Raw genomic sequence first — 19,399 nt, 5'->3', positions numbered from 1 at the left:
CAGTGGTCCTTTAGGGACAGGTTTATTAGTCGTCATAAAGGTTATTTTATTGTCAAAGAACATGAAAGTGATATATTTAATTTGTGTCAACTCAGACCGATAAGTAAAGGTCACTGAAAAAAAAGATGAAAAGATGCAGCAGGTTCATTCACTGCCCGATTCCATGTATGACTTCCTCATTTTGCACTTTCATAAACAACATTAGTTTCATAATCATGAAATGTCTAACGTGTGATGTCTTAAAAATAAAAATGCTAAATATATTTAGGGATATTTTAGAGACTGAGGCTGATCTGAAACCTAAACAGGCTCAATTCCCCCCCCCCCCCCTCCCAAACTGGTGGCGGCAGATGGCTGGTTGTGCCAGAGGTTTCTTCCTGTCAAAAAGGAGTAGTCCTTCCCACTGCCACTAAGTGGTTGCTCATAGGGGGTGGCCTGATTGTTGGGGACTTTACCCTGAAGTATAAAACACAGGTTGTTGTGATGTGGTGCAAAATGAATGAAACTAAACTGAACTGTATACCACTACAGAACAACAATACATAGTAAATTATTATATGTACACAACTTCTTACTATAATGATCATAGTTTATGTACATATGCACCCCGTCTCCTCCTTAAAAGGTGAGCCAACCTAAAAGAAACTTCGTCACACAAAGATTTATTATTTTCATTTAATCTTTTCTCTGCAAATGCAACGTTATGCTCTCCATTTCCGGGTCTTACGTGTCTCACATATGTTTGTTTAACAAATTCTGTATCCACGTAGAATTTTGTTCCCATCATCACTAAATACAGAATAAAGACTTTAAAAAAAGCAACACAGGCCTGGCTAGTATTATACAGGCACGAAGAAAAAAATGGAGGTGTCTGTATGTGTATTTGGTGGTTTGTAGTTCTATGGTACTGAGTGCCAGTCACTGACAAAATATAAGCTCTAGAACAACAATTATAGCAGATGCGTCTTAACTTTGAGTTTTGTAGATCAAATGTTGATATTAACATGAAAATATTCCTTCTTTCCAAAAATTACATTACTTATGAAAATGAATAATAAAACTACTCTATATGATGAGAAGGTATGTCAAGATAAAATTAAGCATGTAGCTGGTGAAAAAGTGCTGTTTGTTTTGTAGTTGAGAGTGAAAAGAGTAAAGACAGTTTCATTTCACCAAAAAGGTAGAGAGTATAACAAGACACCAAAGACCTTCCTAGAAAATACCACAGCAGATACAAACAGCAAGAACTGTTCTGAACAAGTGTAGATTTGTGAGGACAATGTAGAAAAACATGTCTAACTGATAACCTTGATAAGTCTGAAACAAATGCGTCGGTGCTCAGCACACTAAGATCAGTTAACAAACAAGGCATTCGTGGGTTACTTAATACATCCCACTCCTGACCGAGAAGCAAAACAAGGGTCGGCGGTGATATATCAGAAGAAATTCTGAAATGCTTGCTGGGTGATAGGAGACAGTTTTGCAGAGTGACAAAACAAAACAGGAACTGTTTGGCCACATGGATCACTGGTTTGTCTAGCATAAGAATAGCCTGGAGCAGCCTTCTTAGGCTGCAGATTTCGATCCCAAAGAACATCTTTGGTGGGATTTAAGGAGAGCATTTGCAGCACGGAAGCCATCAACTTCAATAAGATGGAAGCTTTTGGAAGGGAACAAAAGGCAAAGACTTCACAAGAGAGACGTCTGAAGCTTGTCTTACCAAAAAACGCTCATTAGAGGTCAATCAAGGTCTATGGAGGTAAAAAGGAGCTTCAGGAGTGCTGAGGTTGGGAGCTGAATACTAGTGCATGGGGCGTTTTTATTTATTTTTTTTAACTTAAACTCAAAATGTCAGCTTATGTTATTAAAATTGCTGTTGCATGAATACATATTACGTCTCCATTTACTGAGACTTCATGCATATTTGTCTATACACATCAACATGATACATATTAAGGTGAGAGGATTTGAATACTATTGCCTCTCTGCATAGTGTATATAGAGATCCGGAACATAACATGAATGCATGTTTTTGTTTTGCAAGTTTATCTTTTCATCAAAGCATCAAAACTGTTACCAGAACACAAAAATGCACAGAAACAGACCTAATTTCCACAAGCCCAAACTGCTGTTTTAAATACTATTTTCAGTATGGCCACATTTATAATTAGTGTTAGTGTGCATTAAATATATACAAACAGTGCTTAAACAGAAGTGACTTTCAAAACCACTCTCACAGGAAGAGAAACATTAAAAAAAAAAATAAAAAAAAATGCCTGATAACATTCTTCAGAAATCAGGAAGCTGTCGACTTGCAAGCAGGAAGTCAGATCTGGTTAGCACAGTATCACACATACGCCTCATCACTTTCATTGATCTGCTGCATGTGCATTTGTTTGTGTATGCGAGTGTCTTGTTTAGAGTCAGTGCTTTCATCATTGCCCAGCATACACATGAGGGAAATATCTGTCAGTCAGCTGAGTTTACATGTCACAAACCCACAAGCAAGGCAACATCTGCTCTGCTTGACACTCGATATAACGTCTTATATGTCAAATGACAAGCTCTCTCTCTCTGATAAACCAAGACCTTGGACTGATACTAGCTATCTAAAAAAAAAAAAAAAAAAAAAAAAAAGGGTAGAAAAAAAAGGGTAGAAAAAAAAGATGGCAGGCAGCTGCTTGTTGCCTTTGCGATTGTGGGTTAGCATCAGATTGAGGACGACTGACAAAGTAACAGCTGTCTGACAGAGACAGACAGAGGGGGTTTCAGCAGGGAAATTTTTTTTTACTTGCGATCCTCTTATGATTTTTATCACCAGAACAACAAATATCCCTGTGGGTTTTAAATCAAAACACCAGCCGACCTTTACTACTTCTTTGAATTCTCTTTTTTGATCTGGTTTTTAAAGAGAAAAAAGTGAAAGGAACGTAACTTCCCACCATTCTTTCCAGGACAAAAAATTTCTTAAGGTAAATTCACGAGATGACTTTATAATTTCCATGTTCTAAGATGAACCCCTGTGGCTATATGCATGTGCACACAGTTAGTAAGATCTACCACTTCTCTTATCAAGTCACAGAGCACCATTGCAGCTGAAAACTGCGGGAAACCCAGCTCTTCCCTACCAGGCATGACAAACTCACAGAGAGAACAAAGCTTGTTTCAGTAAACAAAGCCTACTGAGAATTCTCCAAGAAGAGCTGCCAATGCTCTTTGCTCAAAAAACAATTGGGCAAGAAAAATATTGCAACTATATGCTATAGGTTTACAATTTCCTGGGTGGTTGGTGTGCAAACCAAAGCAAAAGAAGAAGAAAAAAACCCTGAGGGAACAGGTTTGTGTAATTTCTTTTCTTTTTTTTCCCTTTAACCCGAGTCACAAGTGCCATCCTACTGAAGTATGACACAATCTAAAAGAGGCTAAAGCAGGATGAATATATTGTTAGTAAGAAAAGTATCAGCAGGTGAAGTCGGGTGGAGCTTAAATAATGCCCATTACCATTAATCCCCTTTTAAAAGAAGCACCAGCAGCAGGACAAATACTAATATGAAGCAATCCCCAAAGCTTGAAAAGTTGAATTAACATTTCATGAGAGATAAGTTCAAGTCTGCAATTTTACATAACATCATTACCGCTTCACATTTACTTTGTTCCATTTATACTCACTCAATTCATGCCCCAACTGTTTTAGTTCACTCATATTTCATTATATTTACATGTGCACAATAGTGACATACTGAGGGGGCAACAGGCTGGCTACTCAATGTCAGAAATACATTATTTCTCTAGCAGGGAGAAGGTAGGCAGTGCACCACTAAAAGGAAGGAGATACAAACACATCTTAAGATGCCTCCATATGTTGGCTACAGGTATTTAATCAACTGCAAGGGACTGATGCATTCTCCGCACAGTTGTGCATGACTTTATAGGTAAGGATCACTCGTTATTCTAATCTGGTACAGATGCAGCCTTTATTTCTGTCTTGATGTCTTGAAGCATTTTGAATTCACAAGAGGAAGTCAACTTATACGACCCTTTATGTGTCTATAAACTGAGGCAACCCTTTTGTCCATATAAACTGAGCTAACATTCCTCTACATGTAGGTTGATATATTGTACAGCTGTGTGCTGCAGGTACATGCAAAACAAATGCCAGAACCCCCAGGAGGGACAACCCTGGAATTTACAGGAGAGGTGAGGCTGAAAGTCTTAAGTGAAGAGGGCAAGAGATTAAAAGGAGCTCCTGCTGCGTTAATATGGGAATCTACGAGGTCTGGGCCAGCACAGGAGAGGAGGCCGGGCCTTTTGTTGGCTAATTGTGCCCACAGGCTCTTCTGGCAACCGTCCACTGGATCTGTGGTCGCTGAGAGAGCCCAGGCAGAGAGGGAATTCCTCCCGACGCTCTGCTCCGGGCAAACAAGCTTGATCATATACACATTTTAAACAACATGCCAACATTTAGCCTCTCTGTTTTTAAATTTTGCAACAAATTAAATAAAACTTAAGCCAGCAGACTTTTTACACACACACATTGTAAATGATAATTTCCTGTATATGCTGGCATTTTGCTTTCCAAGAGAAGTGGTGGCATGCAGGTAAGAAAGCACAATGATGCATTTTGTATTTTTAAACCATACTGGAAGCATAAACTTTGATGCATCTCTTTATTTCATTAAGGTGAAGTTCATTTTCAATATGAGACTTTTATTTTAGTAACACAGGGAACAGTTTCATGACATTCTTTGAAATTTCACTTATGAACTTTCTCAATCTACTCTTCTACAACTCCCATATGTTTCTTATATAGACTATAGATGACCCCATTGAAACAAAGGGCTGAAAGCAGTCAGTCAACTTTGCATATGGCAGAGCCTAAGAGTACAGCACTAGTGTGCTCATTCAAACACCATCATTCTATTTCAAATGGTGGTCTTTGACAGCAAACTGCAGTTTCAGTGGCTATATTAGAAATGCGAGAAGCCACCGCAGCATTCTACAAGGAGTATAAGCGGCTGCAGTAAACACAGAGCCATTTAAGACAACTACAAGGCATAGAGAAGATTCAAACCAAATGTCATTTGTGTGACGTAATATGTGAAGAAACATGATTTGGCTTGATAATTAAACTCATCGCAACTTTACAAGGTCACAGTCAAGTTCAATCCCAGCTCCATCAGGACAGGTCCTCTCTGGTCTCTCACCAGATTCACACACTCACACTGTGAGTGCAATATTCCACTCAGCTGTCAGCTTCACTCGTCAACAAAAGCCTTCATGCAGTTTTCCCACGCAGGAGCCACAAACCGAGTCAATAAAATCTTTCCAGAGGGAACGCATTTACTGTATATGTAAGGTTGCAATTTTCAATGAATTTTCAAAATCTGAATATTTATCCCGGTGGGGGATAAATAGTTGGAGCTTCTACAGTTTAAGGTTTTCTGTGTTATATTAAATGTATTACCAGTAATACAACACAAAAAAAATGTAAGGATCTAAGTCAATCTTTAGACTGAATGTCACCACATATATATTATGGAGGAGATTTCATAATTACGTGTTTACCAGTACTGATTCAGCAAGCTTCTACTGCACAGCTGTCCAGGTGGTATCCTGGATAAATCACATTATTTGATGTTTTTGTCCAATGGACCTTGAAATACAATGAGTTACATCAGAAGAAAAAAAATCTATTTTTTCTTTTGGTTTCCTTGAAAGAGATTGGTAGAAATCTCGTTATTCAAACTGAAGGATATAATGGTCTTCATGTTTCCATCAAGCTCTCTCTGTTGTGTTTCACCAAGTCATGCTGCTCTAAATAAATAAATAAATAAATAAATAGATTCAAAGGCATTTCAGTTGCTACACTGACAAGTGATCGAGAAAAAAAAAAAAAAAATCACAACTATCACATTTAAGTTTGAAGACTTCTTTCTGTATCTTCTTGCAGCTTTAGATCCAGATTTCTTCACATCAAGTTATACTTTTCTAAATAGCTGCAGACAGCTGTGTCCTCAGGCTCTTGTCTGACGTTGATGATGTCACAACAGACCCTTGACTGCGAGGCTCGCTACGGCCAAGTTGTCTGGCAAGCAGGTGGACTGTGGCTGTGTTGATGCTGGACAGCAGTGTGCGTGGGTGCACTCAGCCATATGCTCTTGATGTGTGTGTGTGTCTTTATATGTATCTGTTTCAGCACCTTTTCACATTAATAAATTAACATCTATAAATTGTCTTTTTGCTTTGGGGAATCTACAGGTGTTTTCATTTTGTGTATGTGTGTGTATAAGTGACTCGCCTTGAGTACCATTTGTTCACATGTAAATTTAGCAAAAGAATATGTTGAAAGCAGAGTTACTTCAGGCTGATTTGCAGCAAAACAAAATGTTCAAGAAACATTTCCTGTGTTTAGAAATAAAGAAAATAACCTGACGAAGCTAGCAACAACAAAATACAATTTTGCAAATGAAAACTCAATTAAATTTATTTTGAATAATTAGTAGTAGTAATTGAGTTTATATACACACACACACACACACACACACACACACACACACACACACACACGAATTGAATATTTAACTCTTGGTGTAAGGTCTGTGGACCGAAAAGCTGTGTAGTAATCCTCTGGTCTTTTCACCAGAGAGGGATTGATGGTTACAGTGAGCTGGCTGGTGTGGGTTCACGTACTCTGCGGCGTGGCAGAACAAGACATCGTGACTGAGGTTAGGCACAGGAAGAATCTACAGTCTAAACCTCTCCACCATTTCATCATTATTTCACCTCGTTTCCTCTTTCTGTCCATCCACCATTTGTTGCTACATCTCATTTTCCATTTTCACATCTTTCTCTCTTCCTTTTCTTTCTTCTCTGCATTTTCACCTGATTTCCTGGTATAGGATTAAGCTCAGGTGCTGAAGCACAGACACCCTGTGTGTGTTTATAGAAAGCCAGGCAGTGAATGAGTAAGTTAGTGACTGAGGATGTAATTCCAATATATAAACAAACACACACACACACACCAGCCAACCACTCGCTACAGAAATTGGCTGCCTCGATTTTCATAGAAGGGGGGAATGAGAAAAAAAAAAAAAAAAAGAAAAAAAAAAAAAAGGCCAGTGCTCGGGGATTCCTGCTAATTGCTTGCACATTCCCTTCTTCCTCTGGCTCGATTAAAGCCAGGCCACCATCTCCCTTTCAAGTCTGCTGTTCTCCACACAGCCATGTAGGCTGCTCAAGCCTGCCCACTATCCGACAGCATATCTCATTGCCTTTCATTTGTGGTGTTCCCCCACGGAACTACTCTGACAGTTTCAGACTTAATCAACGTGAAGCAGCAAAAGAGAAAAAAAGTCCATTACATTATATATGCAACATGCTTTCAGTTTACTTGCATCAAGTCTCTTCATGTTTACACAGTATTGTGTGAAATATTATTATATTTAGGATTTTTTACCTACAATTAACATACACTTAGCATTTTAGTGGGTAAAGTGTAAAATTGAATGGCTGTTTTAATTAAATAAGCCTTTAAAGCTGTCCGTTCACCCCCCCGGTGAGAATCAAACCACTAACCTGAGCAGTGTCAGTGGCCTGCCCTGCTCTGCTCACTAGCTGTCTCTTTGCTTAGCTCAATTGCATCCTGCAACACATTGACAGAATTTAAATTATGCAACCTTGGATCTGCATTGTTCTCCTCAATATTTTTTATGCCATTACTCACTTCTAGCCATCTCGTTTAATCCTCCATCTGACACTCACTGTAGATTGGGTTTGTGTAGTCCTCTGTACGTTTTATTTCTTTAGCTTTCTTCATTGCAATGCTGTGAGACCTTTTGCTCCTCTCATTTACTTGTTATGCTTCTATACGTCTCTGAACAGGTGCTTGCCATTAAGTAACTGTCCAAGTTTACTTACAGTTTAGGCAGATCCAGCTTTCTAGATACTATATGTGCAAAAATAACGACGCAATTTTGGTGCTGCAGCACCCGGCCTTTATGACTTATACGGTTGCATGCGGCAAGGACAAAAAGGACATTAGACACAGGGTGAAGGAAGTGTGCAAAAGAATTCCAAGTGTAATCTCTGCATTTAACAGCTGTATGCAAACAGCAGCATGGCACAACTAACCTCAGCATGAACAGGAAGGAGGAAACTATCTGCAGTACTCATCGTGACGCAACCTATTTCTGCAGTTCTCTATACATCCTGTCTCAGCTGTGTGGGTCATACATGACAGGACATGCGCTTGTGTGTGTGCACATGTATGGGTATCATTCAAATTATAATACAGTGAAAATAAACATTCAATCTAGCTTCCATGCAAGCCTACAATACAGCTTTGCGTATATAATGCTACTTTTTAGCATGCTGATGTTTTTGCTCACTCACATCAAAAGGGAAGGTTTACAATCAATGTTCAGGAATTCATCAACATGGGTATCTTTAGTAATTATTCCAAGATGTCTTTGTTGGAGAAGGGGTGTACATATCAAGAGGAGGGGAGGTGCAGTATAGCAGCATTTCTACAAGTTGATTCAGTTTTGTTTGCTGGTTTTAAATTAAATTCACTGCAAAGGAGAAAATACCCTGCACAGTACAAGCTGTTCTGTGCTGCGGAGCCTGTGCCGTCTTGGTTGAATATACAAAAGTGATAATAAATGGGAACTGAAATAAATGCCTCGGCCGTGCTCAGTACTGCTTCCTGTGTTTATAACCTGAAAATATCTCTGCATATGCAGAATGTGCAGGCAGCGGTACCAGAAGGGTTTGTTCCCGAAGTCATACTGTTATTACTCATACTATTATTAGTTGTAACAGTATGAGTAGTGTTAACTAATCATGTTTGACTACATGCAGGGAAATGAAAAATGAAAAAAGCTTTGGCCAGAATGTTGTTGCATTTTGCTAGCGTGTATCTGCATTCTTGCCCGACTCTAAACAAAGACCAGCACTTGGGACAAGAGGTCTTGGCCTGGATATCGATTATCTGTTAGTCTGAAAACTGCTAGATTGTCTGTGTTATGACATGTGGACTAATCCTCTGTTTTCCGTGTATGTGTGTACAGTCTGAAGACTGTCAGCACCAACACCAAAGATGGGAGGAGACTGCCAGTTCTGTTTTTTCTATTTTCGAAATTTAAAAAAAAAAGAAACGGCTCTATACAAATATGTGGGAGATGATGGCAGCTGACAACTGGCTCCGAGTTAAAAGCATCTATTGTGTTTTGAATGAGATTAAGTCATGCCCTCTGTGTTAAAAGTGGATCAAATCTGCACTAAAGAGCTGTTAATATCATCTTTGACTTTCACTCTCTGAAAGCCACTTATACATCATCATGAATCCAAACATACAATCTGCTACTAAAAACAAAGAATACTTGAGTAGAGAAACAAGGGCTTTACATCCATTTTTGAGAATAAAATGAGACTTCCCCATAATTGCCAACGCCTGCGAGACTTCCCGCCTTTATAATCAGGGTTAAAAATATCTCCAAATGGTATAAGTAGATTCAGCTTCACTTGATATGCAGCACACTAGTATTTACACCCATTTTTATCTGAACATTGAAAAAACTCTTTAGAGATCTTTTTCATACCTCCACATCTGGGCTGCTATAAAGCAGTGAGGACGTGAAATTAAAAGATCTGCAATCGTAACATGAAAAATACCATGTTGGGACTACAGGGCTTTTTTTGTACAGTGCTAATGAAGCTAATAGACACAGCTGCCTAAATAGCTTGTAAATACCACATTAAGGTCCTCCCTAATGTGGAATTTACAAGCTAGCAGACTAGATTTAGTTCATGTAGCATGTTGTGCCTACTATTAAAAAAAACATAACGAAATTCAAAGCTTCAAAGTATCAGTCAAAAATCTCAATTTGACTCAGATTCTTTATATGTGATATATTTATTTATATATATTTGAAAAATTATAGTAAATGATCATATCTTATCATATCTGACTGCTTATATTTTGATTTGTGGAGGTGAGGGCTGGACTAATAGACTAGATTTTGTTAACAAGCATAGTAAGGTTGCTTTATTCACTACTGTTTGGCTCGACGCTTTTAAGATATACACGAGTACTTGAGTGTTTTATTTATCCTTTTCAGGTCTCGTAATCCAATTTAGTGAACTGATGTTTGGCTAACGACATCACTAAAGTGAGTAATTTAATTTAGATGTTAAAAGGAATGCAACAGAGCTTGTGTTAAAGTATCAATGTGTTCTGCTCCTTAGACCTTAAGTCCACATTTGAAAATATACGTCCTATAACTTAGCTTAGTCCTGACCTTAAAGGACAAAATTCAAAGAAGGCTGTCAGAGGGTTTTGCAACATACAGTAGGGCTGCACGATTTTGCATAAAATGAGAATTACGATTTTTTGGCTTAGAATTGAGATCACGATTCTCTCACGATTTTCTTTTCCAGTATAAATATTTATTGCGCTTATTAACTGCACATCAACTTCGTAACAGTTGAGACTGAACATAAAAACAATAAATAAACATTAAAAACAACAAATGTCTCACGTTTTGTTGTCGCCGCTAAATGTTGTACTGCTTGAAATTCCGTCTCCACCGTTGCTCGACACTGCGTGTATAGAGCAGGTAGTGCAACAATAGAAAAATAGTTGCGGGACGGCACTGTGTAGCGTTTGTCTAGGGTGTTGATCATTTTCCTAAATCCATCGTTTTGCACAGTGTTGATGGGAGCCATATCTTTGGTCAGGTCATAAGTGATAGCCTCCGTAATTTCTTTGTGCCTGCGGGAGTTCGACGGGTATAGGGAAGCGCTGTATAAGGTTCCCGTTATTGATGTTTGGGTGGTTGACCGGGACGGATTTTCTCCTGTCACTTTCTCGTCATCCCTGACGTGCTCTCCGTTGTTTTTTCCCTGCTAATGTTAGCATCACACGGCACAGCTTCTGTATCACGTGGTATAAAGCTCCGCCCTTGTCATTTGTTGAGCAGGAAGAGTGAGCGCTTGTTTTCATGCAGAGTACGTCCCGGATCAAAATGCGGTACAATCGTCGTTGTCTTTTTTTTTTTTTTTTTTTTTTTTTAAATCGTTGTCATTTGGAAATGAGATCGCACATAAGTATGAATCGAGATCGCGATTTTCTAACGATTAATCGTGCAGCTCTAACATATAGTATAGCAAAATTAATTAAAAGAAAAGAAAAAACAACAACAAAAGAAGAATTTGGTCGGTTGCTGTTAAACACTTCCACAAAGGCAAGTCAAGGTAAAATTACATCATCAGTGTTGCCTCACTGTTAAAAAATTATTGCAAGCTAGACCATTGGTCTTGTTGGTGGATACCACTAAATTCTTTTTTGTTTCTTTCTTTTTTGCCTTTTTTAAACCACAAGATCTAGTTTAAATGGGTATTTAGTATTTAATTTAATACCCATTATGCTGTAGAAAATGTAATGGCCAAGAGGTGTGAGGTGCACCTGATTAATTTGAAAACGCAGTAAGGTGCTAGGCCACACCTGGTACCACATCTCATTTTGTAATGTTGGCCTGAAAATAGCAAGTTTTGTTAAAAAATAAAGAATAAAAAAAATAAAAATCTCACAAAAGCCACACAGATTAAAATTGCAAGAAAATATAAAATCTGCAATACGGATTTTAAAGTCATTCATTTTTCCCTGATTGTTTCCCAACTGCAAAAATATCCATTATAGCATTTTCTAATCTCAATCTAAGTATAGTAAATGTCAGCAGTTAAGTTCTCTTAGCTTTCTTAATACTACTTTTAATGGCAAACAGAGTTTTTTTTTAGCTTTCTATTTTCCAGTTATATATTATTTCCATTTCATTTTGATTTTTGTTTTTAATATTTAGCTTTTATTAGTCTTTGAAATTACAAAGATTGTAAGGTAATTTGTCAAGGACAAAGATTAAGAAATGACAATCGATATTAGAATACAACACCTGAAGACAGCTGACCAACAGTGATGTATATATTTTAGTATAAATAAAAAAATATCATCTTCTTCCCCCAAAAATGCACACCTACCCATTGTACAATTCTGCAAACGTGCCTGCATATTTTATGGAATTTAACATGCATGTAAAAGGAGTGCATATACGTGTGTGTGTGTGTGTGTGTGTGTGTGTGTGTGTGTGTGTGTGTGTGTGTGTGTGTGTGTGTGTAAACTAACAAATGTATGTAGATGCATGTAGATAAGATGAATTGTGTATATAATTATGTGGAGTGCGTGAACATTATCTGACATAACTGGTATGTGAGTGTACTTTAGTGTGTGCAAATACACAGAGCGTGCGTGAATTTTCAAACGATGCCTATGTGTGACAGTGCTGCATGTGTGGCTGTCTTGTCGTGTCTTGCAAGGACGTGTTTTTGTGACATTTCAGTGCTTGTGCGTATTAGTATTTGTATGTGTGGTACTGTATAATAATTTGTATGTGTGTGTCAATGTGTGTTTCTCCTCTGCCCAGATGGCTGTGCTCAGAGGCTGGAGCTTCTGAGATCTGTTGCCAGCGGTGAATACTGATCAGAGATCACTGTCACATCTACAGCACAAACACGCACGCATGCACACAGGAACACGTCATCCATCTTCTTCCCCACACACCTCCACTTCCACATGGTCGAACTACTAATTCACACATCCACTGTGTGTCCTCCATGCTGATATCTTCTGGCACTGCAGGTCACGGATGCAACACTGATTATCTGACTCTGTCCCACCTGAAGATCGACACGCTACCAGCATGACTCGAGGTTGAGTTTTAAGTCACGGTTATTTGTGTTAAAATGAACTGTTTAAAAACACAGCAGACATGAGCATTTCCCTGTGAAGGCTGGACTTACAGGTCTTAATAATTTGTTTTGCAAATCAACTGCAATGTTTTTATTCATTCATAACAAGTCACATATTAATGATGTACTTAATTTATCCTAATGCAAATATGCTGAGCTTCTGTTCTAAATTACGCCAACATATTTTAAGCTTGCGCTGGCTGAAATGATGCTTGTAATTTACTAATAAAAACATTTATTTCGTATTCCAAAAGTCACATAAGAAACAAAGAGGATGATTTTGAATGGAACTTGCATACTGCATGCGTATTGCTTTTGCTTGAAGAGTAGCATGTTGGGTTGTCTCAACCACTGTATTGGTCATGGACCAAATTATTAACTGAAAAAAGTCTACAGAATACCTTTTAATAAAAATACTTTTTGTTTAAATCAAAGTATTCCTGCACAAATTTAAAAAAAAAAAAACAACTATAATACATTTCAATTTATATCACCATCATATCCGTCATCATTGCACCATTCTGCATGCTGTTAGACTGCACTCCTACAAGCTGCAGGAATTTGCTAGCGTGTGATGAACAGGGAACAAAAACCAGTGAGGTTAAACTATGCCTCAGTATTGAAACCCACTGCAATATCTCCACACTGTGCAATTAGATTTGGACGTTCTGTGGTAATTTACTACTCCATAAAGTAAAAATTAATTTCTGAACTCTTTTATATAACCGTTTTTTTTTTTGTTTTTTTTCTTTCAACTGTCAGCAGTTTGCCACTGATAATGACACAATTTGGGTGCTTACCCCAAACTACGCAGCAATAGAGCTTTGTTAATGCTCACATAAGACAAAAGCAATATAAAGGTCTGCAGTCAGCTTCAGACGAACATTATTTTGGACTCCATGTTCCTGTTAAGTATGCTGAGTTTTGCTGCATGGAACAGCTTGCTCTGCTTTATTCAAAAATACAGAGGGCAGTAAAGTGAGTGTTGAAAGCAAGAAAGAAAAATCCTCTGGAAAGGTAATTGTCGAGTCACCAGTGGAGCTAAATATCTGCTGTCAGATTTCTGAACATGTACCTTTTTGACAGCATTTTTGATTCCTGACAGAGATCAATAATGCTACCAAATTTTTTATAAATGTACAGTTATGTTTAGAGAGGTTTTGTTTTATTAAAATCTGCTGTTAAAGCCAAGGTTACATTACACAACACACAAACACAAAAGTAATTTCCGATAAGCCATTACTATAGCAGACTTTCTCCTATTAATACCCGCAATTTTTAAAAACCTCTCCCTCTCCCTAGTAAGAAATCTTTTGAATACCTTTATGTTCACACCACCAAATTGTTCTGCTGTAAGAATCAAATCTGCCCTCTCTGCCTGTAATCAGCTAATGCAAATTATTTTTTAGAGGACAAGCCACAGCAGTGTCCATCACACCCCAGCACATACTCAGGGATGTAGTTAGTGTGCAAAAAGCATGTTCACTCGTGTACGCACAAACACATATGTAGACACAAAACACATCTGAACTGTGAAAAAACACAAAAATGAGCACGCCCCCCCCCCCCCCAAAAAAAAACAAAAAACAAACAAAAACAACACAGCTATATAAATGCATTCTTACAAAATACTGTAGACTACAAACAAAAACACACTGATATACACGCTAACACACAGATTCCCACACTTGTATTATCCTCAAAACATCCTATTCTCTCTCTCTCTAACACACACACACACACACACACACACACACACACACACACAGCATCCTGCTCCGTCTTCCCAGACAAAATGAAAGTGAAGCGGCAGCCGCATCACACCTCCAAATGGGCTATGGACTCTCAGAGGACTTTCAGTGAGGAGAGAACTCGCTGCTCTCCTGTGGCTGTCACCAACACTAATCTGTCATTCTTTATCTCACACACATAAACACACGTTTCAAGAGGCAAAAAAGAGAAAGAAAAACACATGCAGGCACTACACATGGATCCATGCACACACGCACACATGAATGCAAATGCACACAGTCTTACATTCATGAGCCGCACCAGTGCAACACTGAGAAAGTGCATTGTGATCCCAGGTTTCCTCTGCATGCCTTCTGTACATGCTCGACAGGTACACTGGCTTTCTATGGGTGGGTTTGCAATGCGATTGTTTCTCAAGGTTCAGTTCCTTAACTGATAATATACGACACAGGAACCTCTTGTGCCGCATACCAGACATAAACAAGTACAAGACAGAAAACCCCCCACAAATGCATACCAATACAAAAAGGCAAAAAAACAAAAAAAAAAAAAACAACATCTGCGATCTGTCTTCCAAAACCCCTCCTCCCCTCAGAAGAAAATAAAAAATTAGATTTCTGTCACAAGTGGAACATTGCCACATTCCTAAGTACACAGAAAGGGCAAACACGAAAACAAGTATGTACAGTAGAGCACATGCACAAAAACATCTGCCATCCCTCAGAGCAGAGGTGGAAGTGGGCTGCACATGTTTTGCACAAGGGGTTCTCAGGTTTCACTAGGTAGGGAACCCCAAGGTTCTCCCAGTGAACGATGTGTCGTGCACAGCTGAGAAGCAGCTTTCGGAGCTTTGATCCACTTACCCGAAGGCACAAAATGAAGAACTTTGTTGGTCTCCATAGCTGAGCAAGTGGTGGCGAATGCACACTTCCTCTCTCCAACCGCCCCCCCTCCCCCCAAGTCAACCCATCATGGTTGTGTTATCCTGTGCTGATGAGTGTGAGATCACCTCTGCTCCCTTGCTCTGCTCTGTTTCTGACTGCCTCTCAGACACATGCAGTGACTCAGCCCCACTCTGCCTGCCTACTCACTCACTTGTCTGGGTCCTAGTGCCTTCTCCTTTACTGCTTTACACCAGGCCCACCAGTCAGCGGCGTATGGCAGGGCATCATGCTGCAAGGCAAACCCAACATCAGGACACACCTCCTCAGCACGGTTCTCTTAACAATAACACGCAACAAGCCATCTTGTCAGCCATTTGTCCCTACACTTTCACAGAGCTTAAAATTCCCAAACTAGTTTCATAATGAATGTGAGATATTGCTTCACACTGACGTATGCATGTTCACTCACAGTGGCTGGTGTTATTAAACCAACAGTGGAACAGTGATGCAACAAAACCATCATGCATTTTTGCTGTGTGATCATTTTGATAAGCCAGTATTAAAGCTTGCTGCTATATTTGATTTCCTCAGTTTTCACTAACAATAAAGTATATTAAAATCAACTATAGCTATACAGACACTAGTATCTATGGGGAATGACTGTATTTGCCCAGCAGAACACACATTTATAAATCTCTCTTTCAACATGCTAAAACCGCTTTTTGCCAGTTTCAGTTTTTCTTCCAAGACATAATTAAAAGCATATAGAAACAACAACAATACAATTTAACTTTTCCCCCCAAATGCGAAATATTATTTTCATAATAAATTAAGTACAACTGTAATTACAGGATCTTCTCTTACTAAAACACCTGAAAATAAAGTGCTCTGCTACTGGAAAGAGGTACAAATAAATGAAAAATAAATCAAAATGATTTGCATTTCCAATACTTTTAGACCATGTCTTTAACCTCTCAGTCTTTTTTATAAGATTATAGTTTTATGATCTGGTAAAATATTCTGTTCTGTTGTTGATATTTTTTATTTTGTGATTGGTCACATAGTGTTTAACGCATTAGCTGATGCTAGTGTAAGTAAAGCCAGGTAAGGAAAAGGTATCCTGGTCATTCTGAACCTGACTGCCGCAACTAAAAAAAACAAAACAAAAACAAAAACAAACAAACAACATATGTAAAGACAGCCTTTTAAAGGTCAAGCTGAGTTCTAACTAATAATTTGTATATATTTTCCATGTTTTGAAACAAAATACTATTCAGACATCATATTTATATATCTTCTATTTGTGTTTTCATTTACTAATATCAGCTTGCAAAGCTGAATGCATATTACGATTTTTAACATATCTGATCACATGCAAATGTACTGAGGTAGTTACAAAAATAATGAAAATACATTAAAAAAAAAATCACCATACAGATTTGCAAATGATTCTCTTTATTTGTTTAAACTGTATCCCTTAAAGTTTTTACTTCATTAATAGTTGGGCTTTATGAAAGAAATGGATGCATGTCATGCCCATCTCTCTCTTTGCATGTTTTCAATAAGTAGCTGCACTGTGTTTTAGCATTTTCTTCTATAGTTGACAATCTCAGTTGCTACCCTGATCACATTTGACTCACAATTAATTTTGCCTTGGTATGAAAGAAACATGATGGCACAGATGTGACGATGTTGGGAGTCAGAAGAAGAAAGCAATTGTGATAAAACAACTGAAGAACAAAAACTAGGTGCTTGTGGCTAGATAAAAAGACAGAGCCTGGGACCAGATTTGTGTTCACACCTCTTCATTCAGCAGCCGTCATCTTTGTCCAGAAAACAAGCTCCTGCTAAGAGTATGTGACCTTTCAGATCCCTGTTCAGCTGTAAATACTATAATGCAAAAACTAAAAATATGCAAATTTAATCAAGTTTTTTTATTTAAAGAACACAAACTGAAGACGTGCTTGCACATTTGGGTTCAATTTAAAAGGCAATCAACCAAGCTCATTCCTTTCTTTTTATGAGTTGTTTTCACTCATGAGATTGTCCTCACAAGTTGCATACAGCTGATCTTGCAAGATAAAATCCTACGACTTACAAAAAAACCCAACCAAACAAAAAAAACTAAACATACATTGATTTCGATGAGGCTGCTGCCTCGGTTAAGTACAGCCTCCAAGAGACAGGACAACTTCTTGCTCATAGGACTCAAGCTAAAGTCACAGTGAAACAAATAAGGGCTATCGATAATCACATGGACCCACATAGCAAAATTGGTATGGCCCGGATCTGGCCCACACAATGTGCTTACACATGGCCTACATACTGCAAAGAATGACGGCCCTTTGGTGGCCCAGATCTGGTTTGCTAGATGTGGCCCACACATGGGCGAGCACAAGGCCAGTTGCAGGCACTGGTGGTCCTGTGCTGGCCCATGTGTGGATTACCTCTGCTAAACCTACCTTAATCAAACCATGTATTAACAACATGTGGCAGAACATGCAAAAGTTTTATAGTATTACAACATGGCATTTAGGTCTTCTAACTAAAATAGGAACATAAATAGTACCATCATTGTCAGACCTGGCACACATCTGGTTGACATACACCCTGCCTTGACACCAGTCAGTCCGAAGTGCCAGCTTGATGCCACATCCAGGGAAGACCTGTTTTCTGTGGGCCTGGGCCTCATACACCAAACCATAATCAGGCCAGATATGGCATACCATTGCATAAACAGTGGCGTCATTGCCAGACATGGCGCACATCTGGTTGACATACACTCTGCCATGACACGAGTCAGTCCGAAGTGCCAGCTTGATGCCAGATCCGGGCCAGACCTGTTTTCTATGGACCTGGGCCACATGAACCAAACCACAATCGAGCCAGATGTGGCATGCCATCACATAAACAGTGCCACCTATGCCAGGCCTGGCCCATATCTGGTACATGTCTTATCATGCCAGAAGTCAGCCAGCAGTGCCGACTTGATACCAGATCCGGGCCAGACCTCCTTACTATGTGGGGTGTCACATGGAATACAGCAGGTTAAAAACGATTGACTTCATTGGATGTCATCGTTCACATATCCACCCTAATTGAGGTAAACTGTTTAGTTGTGCTAATCTCACATGTGTTGATTTTTAAGCTTACACTATTGCTTTTTCACTATATACAAATGTATGGCAGGTAACATAATGAATGCACATAACATGAAACAGAAAAAGAAACATTTTTAAATAATTTAATGAGCAAATGAACTGAATTGAAAGTCTTGTTCAAAGTCTCTTTTCATCCCTGTGAACTTATCATTGTAACAAATGTAACAATGCTTATTAAAACTAGGATTTTTAATAAGGAAAAAAATAGGTACAAGGAAAAAAACATTTAACTTCATTTTAATTTTATTAATCTGACAGAAACTACTGAATAATAATAATAAAAAATAAGAATTCTTACCGTGATGTAAATGTTCTTTGAAAGGTCATTCATTTGCATAAGTCTGCAAGTACAACATCCCTATGTGTGGTATGGCCAATGGGTCTGTTTTGCATAAGAACTGTTACACACAGTTAGGGCAAATGCATCACTTTGTGAGCCAGAGCCCTTTCTCCCCAGAGGATAATTCGTGTTCTCACCAAACCCGTGTAGCACAGGTGTAAAGACATGTGTATTCTACTTAAACATCAATGTGCACAGCTACCTTACATGCCTATTTTTTGGTTATCAGTAAGAGTATATAAATGAAAGCCTACAGTACATAAAAATAAGCTGGTAGTGTTTGGTACTTACAGCACCATGAAGACTTTATTCCTGCTTTATCAGTTTTTTACCATTTTGTTACACTTGCATGTTTCCAATGAAACAAATTTTAATATCAGACAAAGATAACCTGAGTAAATCCAAAATACCATTTTTAAATGGTTTCATTTATTAATGGAGGGGAAAAAAGCTATCCAAAC

The 19,399-nt window shown here is 38.5% G+C and overlaps 1 protein-coding gene across 2 annotated transcripts in view; it reads right to left on the bottom strand.

Moving 5' to 3' along the window:
• slc4a11 (solute carrier family 4 member 11) overlaps positions 1–15,575 on the bottom strand; it is a 72,974-nt gene extending 57,399 nt beyond the window's left edge. For both annotated transcript variants that reach the window (XM_085391930.1, XM_085391931.1), the window contains exon 1: positions 15,417–15,575. In XM_085391930.1, coding sequence (XP_085248056.1) covers positions 15,417–15,453 — 37 coding nt within the window. In that variant the 5' untranslated portion in view covers positions 15,454–15,575. The remainder of the gene's footprint in view (positions 1–15,416) is intronic.
• Positions 15,576–19,399: the final 3,824 nt, after the last annotated feature.

The sequence above is a fragment of the Rhamphochromis longiceps genome, linkage group LG19 (genome assembly GCF_057381845.1).
Source record: "Rhamphochromis longiceps isolate RC_006_pf linkage group LG19, R_longiceps_female_GT1.1, whole genome shotgun sequence".
Taxonomy (NCBI): domain Eukaryota; kingdom Metazoa; phylum Chordata; class Actinopteri; order Cichliformes; family Cichlidae; genus Rhamphochromis; species Rhamphochromis longiceps.
Note: the sequence above shows the minus strand (reverse complement) of the source record. Positions and strands in the feature narration are given on the sequence as shown.